Genomic DNA, 16,355 nt, shown 5'->3' with positions numbered 1-16,355 from the left:
TATACTGCACAGTTATCTCGTATCTGTAAATACAGATACTAAACTAATGGACCCAGGAGCAGATCGGTGCAGGGACTGGATCCCACTCTGCTCCCTGTCCCAGCACTGTGGGAATCCTGGCTCCCCATGGGAGTGGGGAGCTACCAGTAGGGCAGCTAGCAGTAAGCCCCTGGCTGGGTGGGCAATCCCCGCCCACAAGGGGACTCACTGCTAGCTGACTCACCAGTGGATCAGGGCAGGGGGCTGGGACTTGCCCCTCCTCCATAGCTGTTTCCCAGCTCAGTGCCCTGTTTGAGTGATTGGGCCAGGTGCTGGGAAGAGTCCCTCTCCCATACAGCTGTTTCCCAGGCCCCCTGTCCAGATTGCCTGATTGGGGCACAAGATTGGGAAACAACTGCGGGGAAGGGGCAGGTCCCAGCCAGCTCCAGCCTGGGCACAGGGCCTGTCCCCATGTGAATAGTGTAGGAGAGCTCTGCAGCAGTTCTCTTGCTCCGTGCCTATCAGGACCCCTCCCAATGTGTATGGGGCCAGGAGACAGCTCTCTCCTGGCCCTGTGTGCATGGGGACCAGCCCCATGCTCTCTGCCAGCCCCTGGGCTAGCACCCAGGGGAAGCCTGCAGCTCCCCCTGGCTGCTGCAGGGGGGCAGAGCAGGGTGGGTGTAGCCCTGTGCCAGGCTGCTCCCACTGGGAGCAAATCTGCTCCCAAGGGGGAGCACATGTAGACATGCTTACTGCACAGTAAGCCTACTTTGACTTAATAGCACGTATAGACACGCCCAGTGAGTATTAACTGGTCTCTAAAAATACCGTTTGGTTAACCTGCCATTGAAAGGTGTTCGTAAGTGTACTTGCCCAAGGAAGACATTGGCAGATAGTCTCCAAGATGATTTAGAAGGCAGGGGTCAGTAGCATGCATTTACTGGTGCAGGAGGCAGGACATTCTTCAGGTCAGGCTAGAACACTATAGGGAGTGAAGCACTTCACTTGAATAATTTTGGGAGTGGAGGGTGGTTTGAGCAGTGAAAAGCATCTGTGGCATTTCTGATGATTCATGTGCTCCTTCTGCAGTGATACCAAAACATTCTCTGTAGTTAATTTTAATTTTGTTGTCCTAAATACCCAAGTAAATCATCATAAATGCTGTTGGCAAATTCTTGATTTGCTTTTCTGCTCCTGTTGCCTTGCATAGCGTCATTTTCTGATATGTGCCTGCTCCATTTTGCCCTTCCCCATGCTCCAGATCAATGAGTTGGTGGTCACCTTTGATGCTGAGCTCCGCCTCCTGAGGCATCAGAAGCTGAAGCTGGACATGCAGATGAAGTGTGCTGACCTACGGCACATCACGTGGTTTGAGGAGCTGCTTCTCCTCAAGAACTTTGAGAAACATGAGGACATTCTTCAGGAGCGTGTCAACAGCCTTATCAGTGAGGAAGAGGGCATGCAAGTATGTAGGCTAGAGCTGCTGATTTATCTTTTGATGGGGCTGGAAACAAACATGCTACAAAAAAGAGGGTGGATCCCTTTGCTTCTCTGTGTACCAAGCCAGTGCCTTAGTACTGAATACCAAGAAAAGAAAATGCCCTAAATGATCATGCAGAGACAGTCATTTTAAGCCTAAATAGAGAATTCCTTTTGTCCCTCAGGTTGTATGTAATGGACTATGGGAAGTGTGAAATTAAAGGCTGTTGTCCTACCATGGGTCTGCTGTGGGTGACCACTGTCAAAATAGAATCTTAGAGAAGTCGGGCTGGAGGGGACCTTCAGAGGTCATCTAGTCCAACCCCCTGCCTGAGGCAGGATCATCCCTATCCAAACCATCCCATGTAAATCCATAATCTAAGCTCTTTGTAAAACTACCATCAACCCTGGCTTTTGTCAGATCAAGGTAAAGATTAATGACTGGTTTTGACAACTGTTTCTTCTTTATGTATCCATATAGTTTGATAATTCAATCACTGAAATGGAGAAATCATAACAAAACAAGGACTCATATAGGGGTTTCCTCTGAGGGTCTCAAACACTTTGCAAAGGGGGGCAGGTGTGATTATCCTCATTTTATCTACGATGAAACTGAACCAAAGAGAGGGAAAACAACTTGCCTGGCACTACACAGGGAACTACTGGCATAGAGCTGGGCATTCATTCAGACCAAGGCTCCTGTGCCCATTGCAAGGCCATTCATGGCTAACCAGAAGTGGGCCAGCAATTTAAAAGGCTAGCGTTCTAATAGTCCTCTCCCAGCCTAAGGATTGGATTTTGATTTTTTTTAGTGGAAATTAAACAACTACCTTGCACAGATGGAAGATAAAAAAAGTGAGATTGCAAAGCTTCAGGAACGTGAGAAAGCACTCTATGCCACCTTCCAAGCATCCCTTGGAGAAAACAACAACTTTGCCAGCTTTCTTACTAAGGTCCTGAAAAAGAAGATCAGGCGTGTTAAGAAGAAAGAAACAGAAGGAGAAGCAGGTTAGAAATACCATTTCTTTAGGTCTATATATTATGTTTGAAGTATGGAAGCCACTGCTATTGATTGAAATGTTGGACATATACATTGTTTAAGTTAGTTTAAAAAAAAAATCACTTGGGCAGATCCCATTTGTTCTACAAGACCAAAGTGGATGCATCTACACAAGACACTGACTGTGTTGTTGTTACTGTGCAGTCATTTAATAATTATATAAACAAATACTAAATGGCTGCACTGTAACTAGACTTACTGTGTAGTAACATCACCAAATGGCTTTTTTTTTTGCGGACTGCGCAGTAGCTCATTATTACTGTGCAGTAGTAACAAGCTACTGTGCAGTCAGCATCTTGTGTAGCTGTGGCCACTGTGTTGTAATCACCTTGGGAAATAATGGCATTATAACCAGGCCTCTGATTTGGCAGTATTTGTAGTGTTAACAGACTCTTAAAAGGCAGTTCCTGTAGGTCGGTGTTGAGACATATTAATGTTGGGTGGGAACAAGGGACAAAGTGTTGCAGAGCTGCCACTGATACCACCTGAGAGGTGTGGATAGCTGTTAGTCTGGTGTCTGTGTGCATAACATTTTCCTTCAATCTCTTTTGCTTACTATGGGACCATCCCCTCATCTGTAATTATCCGCTAGTCAGTGCAAAGAATCATTCTAATAACTCATGTGACAACATTTATTATGAAAAGATTCACATTCATTTGTCAGGTTTTGCTTGCTGTGTTAGTTTTAAAATGCTTAAGATTAGGCAGTGTTTTGGTCTGAAATATTTGTTCAGTATTTGTTCTCTGATTTGGCATTTGATGCCAAGGAGGTTATGTACTATATAAACAAACAGCAAATTTTGGCAATTACAACACACAATTCATCTTTTAGTACCTGGGCACATCTTTTCTGTTTGTTAGTTTCCTCACTAGGATGTTAAACCTATGTGCTGACTGAATCCAAATTGTTCATTTCAGAATAGCTAATATATTGCATTACATACAGAGAAAGTGGGGAGATACTTGAGGAAGGGAATACAGAAAAGGAAGAAAAGCATTATTTAGCTGTGCATGTTCCTGGAGTGAGTGATCCTTCTTCCACTTCTTTGACCTGTGGGCTCAGTGAATTAGTGGAAAGGCCTTAACAAGATAATCACCCTTAAAACATTGGGATGACTGGGGATGTATTCATTAGTATGCTGTTGCTCCTTAGGGCTCTGTTAGCCCGCAGTACAGCCAGTGGACCTGTCATGTATTAGAACCTGTTTTTGGTATGTACCAACACTTTTACCTTCCTCTCCTAGATGAAGAAGAGGAAAGCGAGGAAGAGAGTGACGATGAGTCCAGCTTTGAGAGTGATGAAGAAGATTCGGGATCTGAAGATGAAGTCTTTGATGACTCTGTTTGCCCAAAGAGTAAGTGAGCCGTTACTCTCCTTCAGTTTTGTGAGCAAACACTGTGAATTTACATTGAAAAATAGGATTTTTCAATAGTCTAATGTAATATTTATGAGTCAGAGTTTCCCCCCATTTAAGTTCTTGAGTAGCACTTTGCTCCTTAAGTAACTTCAGTGACATACATGGGACTACTACTTGCAGGGCAGTGTATTACCCAGTTTGAGGAGGGGAACAGAAATTTGTTTTGTCCCTGTAGCTGATTTTCCCCTGTAAAATGGAGGCAGTAATACCTGTTGCAAAAGAGTGGTGTGATGATTCATGAGCTGGAATTATTTAAAACCCTGGAAAAAGTAAAAGGCTAGTTGTTAAGAATTAATTATTACATGCGAAGGAAAGACTCACAATATCAAGGCTGTTTCCTCAAGAGGACAGAATTTCCATGACTGTAGCTGGAACATGTAATGTATACACTCACCATGGAAACCCAAAGAATAGGCTTGTTTGCTAGGATTGTATTTCTCCAAACTGGGGAAATCCTGGATGGCTCTGAATTTGGTGGGTAAATTAAGCTCTTTCTTACCACCTTGTGGTTTGAGGAAGTAATGCTGGCTGTTTCTTAGATTTGGCAGCAAAGATTGAGGAATTTATTTTCAAATAAATTGGTCTATACAGCATTTCTGCAAATTCCTACCTCCCTTTTCAGAAAGTTGGAAATTTCGTATTTTTGGTGAGTAAAATTATTTGTGGATTTCTGAGCTCAGGCCGATATGTTTTTATGACTCTTTGCTAAGGTTGGGTTTTTTTAGGCTAGTTTGTTAGACCTGATAAGCAGGTTGCCTAAGCATATTTTTATCACTAATTTTTATGATTTTGATGGAGGTATTAGTATCCATATTTTTTCCTCCCACAACACAACTCCTTCACCACACAACTATGATTCATCCCATGAGCAGGTCTGATCTATGCACTGGATATGGGAGGGGCCCTTGGGAAAATTAGTATGCGTACTGGTAATTCATAGTTGTCTCCTGAAGTAAGGTTGCTCAGGAAACCTTATTTCCAGTATTTCCTAACTTTGGAGCGTTTGACTTTCAGTACTGGCAAAACACCTTATTTGTTCTGTCCTCATTTCTGGAAACAGCAGCACTGTTTCAACTGAGATTAAAAGAAACCCAGTCTGAAGCAAACATATAACATAAAAGATTTCAACCTAAATAGTTCATGTTTGGCAAACATATAAGCAATTGAAAATGAGGTCTTGTAATGGGAAGTGCTGGGCAGCCTAACCTTCATCCCATTGGGGAGCTATCAGATCAGTTTATAATTGTAACAAAATCCAAACTAGGCCAAAGCCATCCCACTGGTTTAATCTGAACCTTGCCCTTCCTTCTCAGATTGTGATGAAGCGCTCTTTGAAAACACTCTTCAGCTTCGTGAGAAGCGATTGGACATTGAGGAGGCCTTAGCGGAAGAGAAGAAAGTGATTGATAATCTCAAAAAAGAATATGATGCTTTGGCTAAAAAGGTAGCATAATTTCCCAGTCTCCCAGCACGCCACAGCCAGGTGTGGGCAGGTGGGAATACCATGTTCCTGGAATTGTCATCTTTTTGTTGGGATTGAAACCCAAAGGCTTCACCTCTCACAGGCAGTATTTATGTTGAAGACTGCAGTATAGCATAGACATACCCAGGCTAGGTTGGGTACTACTTTGTCAAGCTGCAGTATCTTGGGGTTCAGCTTAGGCTAACTTTGAGAAAGCTGAAGTTTAATGGATGATTACTACAATATTTCTAGATGCTAAACCCAAGAAAGCCCAGGTGAAACTGCAAGGAAAGTAATGGTATTCTGCTCACAGAAATACCCCTTTTCCTAACAGTTTGGCACAATGGTCTTTTTCTCCTGCTCTAAAGTAGTATGCAGCATTGTTGTGTGTTGCTACAGAGCTGCAGCATTTCATGCTGCCAGCAACTGGTGAAGCCAGCCTTGTATGGAGCATGTGTTGTGCACTCAGGGATGTAATGGATCACTGGAGAGAGAGAGGAAAAATATTGCCACGGTTTTTTGCTGTGATCTCTGTTTTGTAATTTGACTGCATGATGCATCTGAAAATGTATTACCCTATGCATCTTCTTGTGTTTGGTCCCAGTGTAAAGATATAAAGGTAGATTCTTCACTGGGGAAAAGCAGCATAGCACCATTGAAGTCATTGGATCCACTCTGAGAATTCAGGTTCTTAGTCTGCTGCATCATTTGCCTTATGCCATAGCCATTTCAAGAGTAGGGTTTTGGAGAGTGAAGTTTGTGTCTTTGTGTGTACATACATCCTTTACAGTAAGAGCAAATGAACTTCAGAAAAATCTTCTCTTTAGATGTTTCCACTGCACTTGCTGTAGTAATCGTCCAATAAACCTCAGCCTTGTTGCAATGTTCTTTCTTAAAAAACAAAATAACTCCCAACCAAAGTTTAATTATCTCTAAATGGTTGTTTTTGTGCTCTCATCTTCCAGTTTTAACTTGCTCTGAAATCCTGTGTTCTTTCTATGCTGGGTGTTTCTATGTTGAAGCTCCAAATTTCCTGTAACTTCCAGCAAATGTACTCAGTTTACAAGTGGGTTTTTTTTAAGCCTTTCCTAACTGCCGACACCACAAATTCACCCTGGGTTCTGCCAGTCTAGCCAGGCTTTTGCCTTCTCAGACAGAATCAATAAACATTTCCGAGCAGAACACAGTGACACAATCCTGTTGCTGATGTGTAGACACAACCAGACTTCAGCTCCTTGCTCCTGCAGCCTTGTGGATTCTGTGGGGTAGCAGAAGTGAGAGCCTGCTCTAGTTATTGCATGAAGCAGTTTTCCTTCAATATGTATAGCAAGAGAGCTTATTTGGTAATAAGGGGTCATCCTTGTAGAGACACATTCTGCATGGAAGCTCAGTTTAAAAAACTGATGATCCTTTTGCTGGGCAGGGATGTGCTCTACAGATGACAAGACAGAACCAACTAATGTGGGCCTTCTGCACTGCAGTCTCTTCCAAATGAGCAACAGTTGCCACCACTCCCATGCAGAACCCAACCCCTTCCAAAACCAGGGGCCCGAGACCACACATCTAAGCCCATCCCAGAGTGTCTTTCTATGGCCATGGCCACAATGGCTGGTTAAATTGTAGATTACAAAGTTTTCACATTTGTCCATGGCTTGGCTTCCTGCAGGTGAAAGTGGTAGAAGCCAGCCTTGACACTGCTGAGGGAGCCCTGGAAGCCTATCAGCGGGAGAAGCAGCAGAGAGTGAATGAGCTGCATGTAGTAGTGCCTCTGAAGCTACATCAGGTGACACAGGAGTGTGCTACTGTTTATTACCTCTGGCTTAGAAGCAGCAAGAAGGTTCCAGCCAGGGACGGTCCAATACAGAGTCAGTAGTATTATCAGTCTCACAGGCCCAAGATTTCTGGCTTACAATTATTCTCCATGGAGTTAGGTGCCCTGGACTGACCTGGGATTTCAAGTGGTTATTGTTTGCCCCTTATGCCTGTGCCAGAGGAGTAGCAAGGCTAGGCAGTGACCATGTGCCTCATGTGCTGCAGATATGCACCCAAAACACTTCTGTGGTCTTGATCCTGGATCTTGGGCAAAGTTCTCATTATGCCTGTTGGAAGCTTTGTCCAGATAAGGACCTCTGGGTGGGTCACAATAGGTTAATTTACACACATGTTGCCTTAATGGGCTCTGGTGACTCAAAAATGGGGAGGCAAACTTGATACAGTGGTGTTGGTTTCTCTAGGTGGGGTCCCTTAGCTTGCCTTGTTCTGAGGTTGATTCAGGGGCTATTGAAAACCAGGGCAGTCCTTGACAACACCACTGCTCTAGCCTAGTCACCTCGGGGACAGGTCCAGCACACCCTGGCATCTCCAGTTTCCTCATTAAAAATCAGAAAGGTGCCAAGATTGGTCTTATAATTCTGAAGACACCAGACTGCCTAAAAGCAGAGTCGCTTAGATATAAAGTATTTCCTTCCCTCTATTTTAGTTACTAAAGGAGGCTGGAGGCAGCCAGTGAGATAGGAGTCCATTCAGGGCTCTCTCACCTGTTTTTGACAATGCTCGTGGCCACCACATTGGGAATTGTCTTCCCCTGGCCCATTCTCAGACAACTGTGCTTAAAAAATACAGCCAGTCCTTATGTGATAGTATGTGTAACTACTTGTCTGCCAGCCAGATGGGTCCCTTGAATTCACAGCACAGTGTAATAAACAACCTTGCCTTTGACTCTTTCTGGCAGGTGGAGTATTTAGTAAATGGGGAGTTACCCAGTGACTTCTGCCAGGCTTTGGTATTTACCAACCAGTCCTTAGAATATCTTCAGCAGAGGATCATGGTTCTGCAGCATGAGAAGACAGATCAGAGGGAACTCTACAAGAAGGCCCGGGAACAGCATAAGCAACTCATCCGGGACAAAAGGGAGATGGAGATACGGATTGAACGTGAGTGACAGAACACTTGGGTTTCAGCTGCTTCGCACCACACAGTACTCCTTCCACTTCCTGTGTACACAGCCATCATATCTCACTTGCAGACAGTCAGAAGGAATGTGCATTGCTAGCCTGAGTTAATTCATGAGCTGTCTGTGTTACCCCTTCCCCAGCACTGTAATCCTTGTTGATTATCATGGAAAATCTGATGATAAACTAACAGGAAAAATAAACAGGACTAGCAAGATGCTATTAGAGTTTCCTTAGGGCATGGATACACAGAACACTAGAATGGTTTGAATGTGGTCTAACCCTAAAGTAGACAGGTGTACTAGCCTGTGAAGCCAGTTTAAATTTGCCTGGAATGGTTCAAAAGTGTATCCGGATCAGTGATTTTCAATCGGGGTGCTGCAGCATGCTGGGGGTGCCTTGAGATCCTTTTAAGGCAATTGCAGGGTGTTAAGCAATGTTAGCATTGCTAGGTGTGCAAACTTGATTCACAAGTTAAACCCAGAGATTTCAAATAGGAATCCAGATTGTTAAAAACATCCTTGCCTGTTGTGGTCTTTCTGAGTTCTTTGCAACAGGAGAATTGCTGTATTATTTTTCTGTAATCAAAAAATGCGTTAAATGTGTAGGAGGGTACTTTAAGTCTGAAAAAGATTGAGAACCATGGACCTAGAGAATCAAGTACTATATTTCCTCACATAAACTCCATACATTTTCCCCATAAATCACACCCCTACCCCGAAATTGTGGTGCATGTATGAAGCAGCAAAGCTGATTTTGTCTGGGGTTGGAAACACTGTAGTTTGATTCATGCTTTACAGTGCAGCGCCTGTGGTGTTACTGTTTAGGCAGATGAGGGAGTCAGTTGACTTAATGGCTTTCAGAGTGTTCTTCACTCTTCAGGTGTTAACAATTGTATCTCCATTTTATTGGTCCTGATGTTCCACTTATCGAGTGTACCTTTCTTAGGGCAACTTTGCTGTCTACTAGCTGCTCCAGGTGTCTCTGTTTCAAAGCCTCTTTAGGTATCTACCACAGATTCTTTAACTGTTTAAAAATGTGGATGCTTCTATGGGGCACATCCAGACAAGAGCGGACATTTGTTTCCCTGGGGACAAGTAGCAGTGACACACCTTGCACAGCAGGTTACCCTGGGTGGGGTAACTGAGTTGGCCCCAGCAGCTTTACCTGGGGTCCTGGGGGCCTCCCGGGGCTGCAGTCACAGCACAAAGCCTGGCCAGCAGCTGCAGCTGGAGCATGGCTCCGGCCAGCCAGGCTCCAGTTTTGGGTGGCGCGCCATGTGCACCACCCTTTTTTTGTTTTGGCATGGTTTTTTTTGACCTTGGGATCTCCGGACTAGCAGCACAGGGAATGCCTGCATGTGTGGTGTGTTGTACCGCAGATGGGTCTGCAACACCACATACCGCACGTCCGTGCTCATCTGGACATGCCCATGGAGACCAGTCTTCAGCCGCAGCTAGGGATTCAACTTTAGTTTTGAAGGAAAGAGAGGGTGAGTCAGCTGCAAATGTGGGTGTCCCTACGCAGTGCAGCCATAACTGAAAAAATGTGCTTTTCAAAAACAAGGTACCTATTAGATTTGTGAGCGTGTTGTATGTGAGAAAATATGGTAGTTTTGAACTGGTGCACTCTGTGTCACCACCAAGTATACTGTAACATGGGTTTGGTTGGTCCTCTAAGCATCCCACACTGCATTGCTCCTTATCCCTCCCACACCTCTCCTACACTATTGCAACTCAGTGCTCTGGTATACAGCCAGGACTCTACTGCCCCCTTTGTTTTCCTTTTCTTCACATTTTTCATCAGTGAGCTCCCTTGTACTGCTCCTTCAATAAATGCTAACAACCAGCTGTGTCCTCACTCCCTACTCAATTGTATCCCTTCATCATGACCTAGGAACCAAGAAGCATAGGTCCAAGAACTCCCTGCTCTCTTCCCCAACTCAGGCAAGCACACTGCAGACTTTGGTCATTTGCAGGCTACTGAAGTTTACTGAACTCATGTTTAAGAAACAAGGGAAAACAGAAAAAGTGAAAATGCTCCTAGCCACCGGTCATCCACCCCCTGGAACTCGCAAAGTGTTGGTTCAAGCACTGCCCCCACCTCCCAACTCTCCCACTGCCAGGCATGCTGGTCTGGATGCTCAGTGCCATCCCCTGGTGTCAGTCACAGCACCTCACACAATTGTGAACCGGTTCCCAATCAGTGATTTTTGGAATGGTTCAGTTGCTGCATGTGTTCACACACCTCTCATATCACCACCCTACCAGATGAAGGCATAGAGAGACTTGCATGAATTAATGCTTATGCCATGCTGTTCTGATTATAAGTTGACCCCATAGTTCAAGTTTATGAAAAACAGCTTATCTGTATAATATAACCCAGTAAGTACTGATATAGACCCAGTTAGTTTGCACTAAAAATGCACTGAAAATACTGAAGTCAAAATGGCACAGAAAGAAGTTCTGACTTGATATTTTTACTGAGTGCACAAATTATTGCAAGTGCAATAAACAAGACTGGGTGGAAAAAGTGGGGGCCAATTATGCATGGACCCTGTATAGAGGTTGAGTGGCATTTTTATGGTTCTTTTGGAAGAAAAAGAAAAATTGACTTATAATTAGAACAATGCAATAAGTGCTTGAGATCCTCTTATGAAAGGACCCTATGAGCTTACAAATGAATGTTCAGAGGGCCCAGAAGACATGTCCATCTTAATATGAGGACTTTCCTATTAGGACTGCAAGAAAACTGTAATCAGCTGATGATGATGAAGTTTGGCCGAGTGGTTAACTTGGAAGCACTGCAGACGCTCTCCATTAACACCAACCTGGAAGAGCTGAAGGTGAAAATCATGGAGAAAGAGCAGTTGCAAGCCCAGGAACTCAAAATGTGGGAGGTAAGGAGCAAGACATAGAGAAAGGGTTGGAGCACTCCCCCAGAGAGTTAGTTAGGAAACCTGGAGACCAAACAGCTGCATTAGAGTCTGTGATGCCAGGATTTTCAACCTTTCCTCCCAATCCTCAAACTACATGGTACCTTGTAGTAGAGACTCTTGCCACACTGCCATGTTTTCTGTGGGTGGGGTCCCTTTCTTTCAGACTTGGGTAGGTGTAGGACATTGGTCCCGTCAGCTTTCAGTTAAGAGTCCAGCACCTAAGTTTCCTTTGAAAATCCCACTTATAGTTTTGATTGCAAGTTCTTTGGGGCGTAGTGTTGCCTTTTCTGTGCTCCTAAATGCTACCCCAAGACAATGATAGTTTTAAAAATGCACAGTTGTTTGGAGGATGCTTCTACTAATTCCATAGCAACCACCCCCTGGACTAAGAAACCCCCTCCTGGTCTCTGTTATTAACCCCTTGGCCTTTAGATGTCAGAGTTTATCTTGTCTAGGACCCACTTACTGTTTTGTGAAAAAGCAAGGTTCTAGTATCCCCCAGATGTCTGAGCCTTGCTTGTCATTTTAGAAATATGAAGTGACATAGAAAACATGTGCAACCAATTTAGGATTGCCTGGAGACATGAAATGTGGAAAACCTCCCAGATAAACGTGCACAATTTTTGCCTAGCTTTTATTTTTATTTTAAAGTCCTTTGTCCAGAGTTTCAGATTTCTCCCAGAGCAAAAGCCTGAATGCATGTACCTGATGCTTCCTGCTCCTTTGTCTCCTGTTCTCACTGACACCCACTGCAAAACTGTCTTTAGGCAAGTCTCTGGGCTCAGCTCCATTGGGCTGCTTTACTTATTGTCTGTGTCACGGCGGGGTCCTTTAGGAGGGCCGTGATCTCCTTGAGGTCCCTCGCTCCGTGTCAAGGCCGGCCCAAGGCACCCTCTTATTCTCGCCCGCCACGTCTTGCTGGAAAATATGATTGGGAGGCTGCCTATGACTCGCTGAGCACGGCTACTCAGGAGTCCGGAAGAACCGCGGGGACAGAGGTCCCGTGGTCTCCCGGTATGACGGGTGCTCCCCCGGCATCCTAGCCTTACGGGCGACGCGTGGCTCCTACCAACCCCTAATACCATGCCCCAAGCCTCGCAGATGTGCTGGACGTTGGTCTGTCATGTTACATGCCCGTTCTCCCGGGCCTCCTCTGTAATCTCGCCCACTCCTGGGCCTCCCCTGTAGTCTAGCCCATTCCTGGGCTCTCTCTAATACCCAGCCTCTCACCGAGACTCTCGTCAAGCCCACTCTGGGCCTTCTCTGAAAGTGTGGTCCCGCTCAGGGACCCTCTAGCGGGCCTCCGGTCCTTTAGGCCAACCGCACGGCTACCCTCTCTGATCCCGGCTCACCGTGCTGCTATCCCGTTTCTCCGGGGACAGCCGCAGCACCCTGCCTCTGCTTGAGGGCTGTTGCCACACTAGCCTACGGCCATCTTTGCTACGCCCATCTTGGGCTTCTCAATATGGTGCTCCCCCTCTTCGGGGCTTGCCGTGCCCACCTTGGGCTTCTCAATGCTGCCCCGCTCTGGGGCTGGGGTCTACGTACCCGCACACAACCCAGGGTCTCTGTTCCCCGCCTGCGACCCGCTGGTTGCGCTCGTTGCCGCCAGTTGCACCTTCACTGGTGCACAAGCTGTGCTTTCCCTGGCACTGGGGTCCCCATAAGAATAATGCGCCCTCTTGGCGCTAGGGCACCCCACCCCTATGGGGTCCCTATGACGCCTCCTCCAACCCCTACAGCCTCACCCAAGCCTCCAGTGTAATAAATAACTACAACACATACTGCAAGCCTCCTGGCTACAACTAAAACCTATGTCACCTAGCTACTACAAAGTAAGCCGCCTGGCTATAACTTAGCACCATTACTCCAACCTTCGGAGCTCTCATGAGCTGTACTGGCCATCAGGCTTCTACCCATCTCTCAGCCAAGAGAACTCCTGCCTCTCCGGCTGCTGGCAGGGAACTACCAGCCTGGCCTCAGCCCTGGGCTTTATGAGGGCCAGGCCCTGCCCCCTACAGGCAGCTGATTCTTATCAGTTGCCCTGGCAACCCGCAGCTGTGCTCATTAGGCGCTGCCAGGGCTCTCTCCCTAGCAGTTTCTCCTCTCTAGGAGCAGGCACTGAGGTGCCCTGCAACAGTCTGCATTGTCATAGCTTGGATCTGGATCTGGCCTAGGGGTTTCTGCTATTGACTTTGGGAGCAGAAGCAGGTTTATGATGAACTAGGAGCCCCTTGTGAGATGGTGCCATACAATGCTAATTCCCACATTCAGAAAACATCCTTGCAACCCCCATGTTGAGCTTGTGGCACCTGCTGGTGACCTGGGAGCCCCCTTTGGATCTGAGTGATGAGACTGAAATCCTGACAGGAACACATTGCTCCATTTTTCTATCCAGCTCTCTTGGCACCAGCTGCTGCAGGCCTGAGCTTGCCCTTTGCACACCCTGAGCTGCAGGTCCCGGACTCTTGGACCTAGATTCCAATCCATTTACATGGATCTAAAGACAGAAAAGCTTCACTGTTTTCCTTGAGCCCTGCTGTAACTGATTCAAGTGTACTCTGCTGTACCCTCCAAGGCATGAGAGCCCCCTGCTTTCTTGCTTTCTCCCCCCATACAAACCTTTTGATCCTCCCCTTCTCTTCCTCACCAATTTCCACCTTCCCTCTGTCCCCCAGGAAAAAATCTTGGAGCAGCGGCAACGTCTGATGATGAAGATGAAAGAAAACACCAGCAAGCTGCAGCAGATAAACAGGTTCTGCCTTGAAAGACAGGGACTCGAAACCAAGCTGGACACACTACAGAGCAAGCTGGTAAAGTTTCGTGCAGCCCTGCCTGCTGCTGGCTGGGGGCTGTGTGCTAAGAGGGGGCATTAGTTTACTCCCACCAGGTCTCTTGCAGCTCTGCTGTGGGCATCCATGGGCTTGGTCAGTAACACGCACTGGTAAAGTTGACTGGCAGCTCCACTTCTTATGACAGCGAGATGGGTCTCACACCTGTTCCTGTTGGAGCAGCCATGCCCAAATTTCCCTTGCTCACTCATCATGATGAAACCATCCTATATCTACTTAAAAGGGATGAGGCTTCTCTTCCAGTAAATCAGAGCGATCTGAAAAAATGAGACGTGATTTCCTTTTGGTTTTCCTACCCTGATCAGAGGCCTGAGACTACATTAACATTCACTAGCTGAGTGGCTTCCCTCTGTGTTAGGATGACAGTGGAGAAGGCATAAATTTGGCCTGTTGCTTGGATTAGCAAATGGACAGCTTCACTCTCCCGCCTGAAATAGATTAATAGATTCATAGACATCAGGGCTGGAAGGGACCTCAGAAAATGGGTCCAGTCTCCCTGTGCGCTTAAAGGGAGCTGTCACCTTGTCCTCTTCCAACAGGGAGCTGAATTTCAGGGGCCCCAGAAAGCTGATCTCCAGGACAGAGAGAGGTTGATCATGTTGGTCCAGCTCCAGGCCCAAGAGGCAGAAGTCCTGAAGGAAGAAATCACTCTCTTAAGGAGAAAAGATGGGCGCATCTTCCCACCACCTCAACCACCCCCCAGCACTGACATGCTGAATTAAATCTCCCTCTGGCGCTAGCCTTATTCATTCTACAAGTCCCTGCCAACCTGGATGCTAGTGTAAGCCTGTGTGCAGTCAGCACCCATCCCATTACAACACAGCTGGTCAAAGCAGAACTCCAGGATTCAGGCTCCATCTGGGCTGCCTCATTACCAGTCTTCGATAGGGCAGTTTGAATACAGAAGGTCCTGAGTCTTTCAGGTCCCAGCATGTAATGTTCTTCCTCCAGTCAAGCCAGCAAGAGCATGAAGCATGGGATCCTGTGCTCTCCAAGGCTACAGTATGAGGCAAGCTGCACCAAGGCTGCCATAGGGTAAATTAGGTGCAGTCCCCACACATACAATACGTGAATGCTTGCAACAGTGGCTCTTCCTATACTTCCATGGCTTTTAACACTACGTTCTTCGTGACAATCAGGCCTGCTCTTACAGGACTCAACAGATATGGGCAGGGAGGCCCACTGTTGGCAACCCAAGAAATATGCTGTATTACCAGCCATGGCCACATGCTGGTACTGTGTCTAACTGTGCATGGCTCCCAACTATCTTACACTAGGGAAGAGCTCAGTCTCTTTTTCTTACCTAGTCACTTCCTTTTCCCTTGCTGGCTGGCATTCCCACAAATTGTCTTGTCCCATTAATGCATAATTTGCTGTCGCCTTTCGCTTAGCGTCATAGAACAGTTTCTAACTGCACAGTCTTGCAGAAGGCTATGGAGGAAGAATGGGGAGAGGTGACCTGAGCTTTACACATGGGAAATCAGTGTTGAAGCTGGCATCAGAATGTAGATAATAAACATTTGGCAGCAGGCTGGACTCTGCACTCTTTTGTGATGGTTTTGTATGTGGTGATTTTTGAGGCCAGAAAGGTGGGACCCAGGGGGGTAAAACTGCTGAAATGTGAATCAAGGGAACCTCCATCTGGCCTCTTGCTTGATTGAAGGCTGTAGACTTACCCAGTATCCAACTCCACAGCTTGCAGTTGCACCGAAGTGTGATATTTGGAAATATATCCCATCCTGTTTTCAAGGGATGGAGGCTTTGCCATGTGCCATGGGAAGCCATTTTGATGCTTAATCGTCCTTACTTAAAAAAATGTGCATCTTGTTTTTCTGAGATTTTTTCCTGACTTCAGCTTGCAGCCCTTGGATTTTATTGAGCCTTGGTTTGCTAACCTGCAGCTCTAAGAGCAGATGTTAACCCTCTATTTTCAAATCTGGAAAAGAAGGGCTAAAAGGACTTTATATAGCAGGTGTGTTGACAGAGACACAAGAAGGACTTTGCTGACTGCATCAGCTGTACAGACAGAAGCACAGTTAGTTGGATGATCCACAGAAGTGGGGTATTGTTAAGTAGTAAGTAGGAAAAGAATGTGGTAAAATACAATCAGTTACATTCATTTTTCTTGTTTTCAAATATTGTAGTTCTAAGTAGAAAATTAAAAGGGGCATGTGTATGTGTATACAGGCAGAGTTACTGAGCAATGTTAGTGAAGA

General features: G+C 46.0%; 1 protein-coding gene across 2 annotated transcripts in view; it reads left to right on the top strand.

Moving 5' to 3' along the window:
* CFAP44 (cilia and flagella associated protein 44) overlaps positions 1 to 15,675 on the top strand; it is a 67,223-nt gene extending 51,548 nt beyond the window's left edge. For both annotated transcript variants that reach the window (XM_019476161.2, XM_019476159.2), the window contains exons 27-35: positions 1,241 to 1,444; positions 2,271 to 2,466; positions 3,763 to 3,873; positions 5,250 to 5,380; positions 7,065 to 7,181; positions 8,130 to 8,331; positions 11,088 to 11,248; positions 13,966 to 14,100; positions 14,679 to 15,675. In XM_019476161.2, the coding sequence (XP_019331706.1) occupies positions 1,241 to 1,444; positions 2,271 to 2,466; positions 3,763 to 3,873; positions 5,250 to 5,380; positions 7,065 to 7,181; positions 8,130 to 8,331; positions 11,088 to 11,248; positions 13,966 to 14,100; positions 14,679 to 14,861 (1,440 nt within the window). In that variant the 3' untranslated portion in view covers positions 14,862 to 15,675. The remainder of the gene's footprint in view (positions 1 to 1,240; positions 1,445 to 2,270; positions 2,467 to 3,762; positions 3,874 to 5,249; positions 5,381 to 7,064; positions 7,182 to 8,129; positions 8,332 to 11,087; positions 11,249 to 13,965; positions 14,101 to 14,678) is intronic.
* Positions 15,676 to 16,355: the final 680 nt, after the last annotated feature.

The sequence above is a fragment of the Alligator mississippiensis genome, chromosome 1 (assembly GCF_030867095.1).
Source record: "Alligator mississippiensis isolate rAllMis1 chromosome 1, rAllMis1, whole genome shotgun sequence".
Classification (NCBI taxonomy): Eukaryota; Metazoa; Chordata; order Crocodylia; family Alligatoridae; genus Alligator; species Alligator mississippiensis.
Note: the sequence above shows the minus strand (reverse complement) of the source record. Positions and strands in the feature narration are given on the sequence as shown.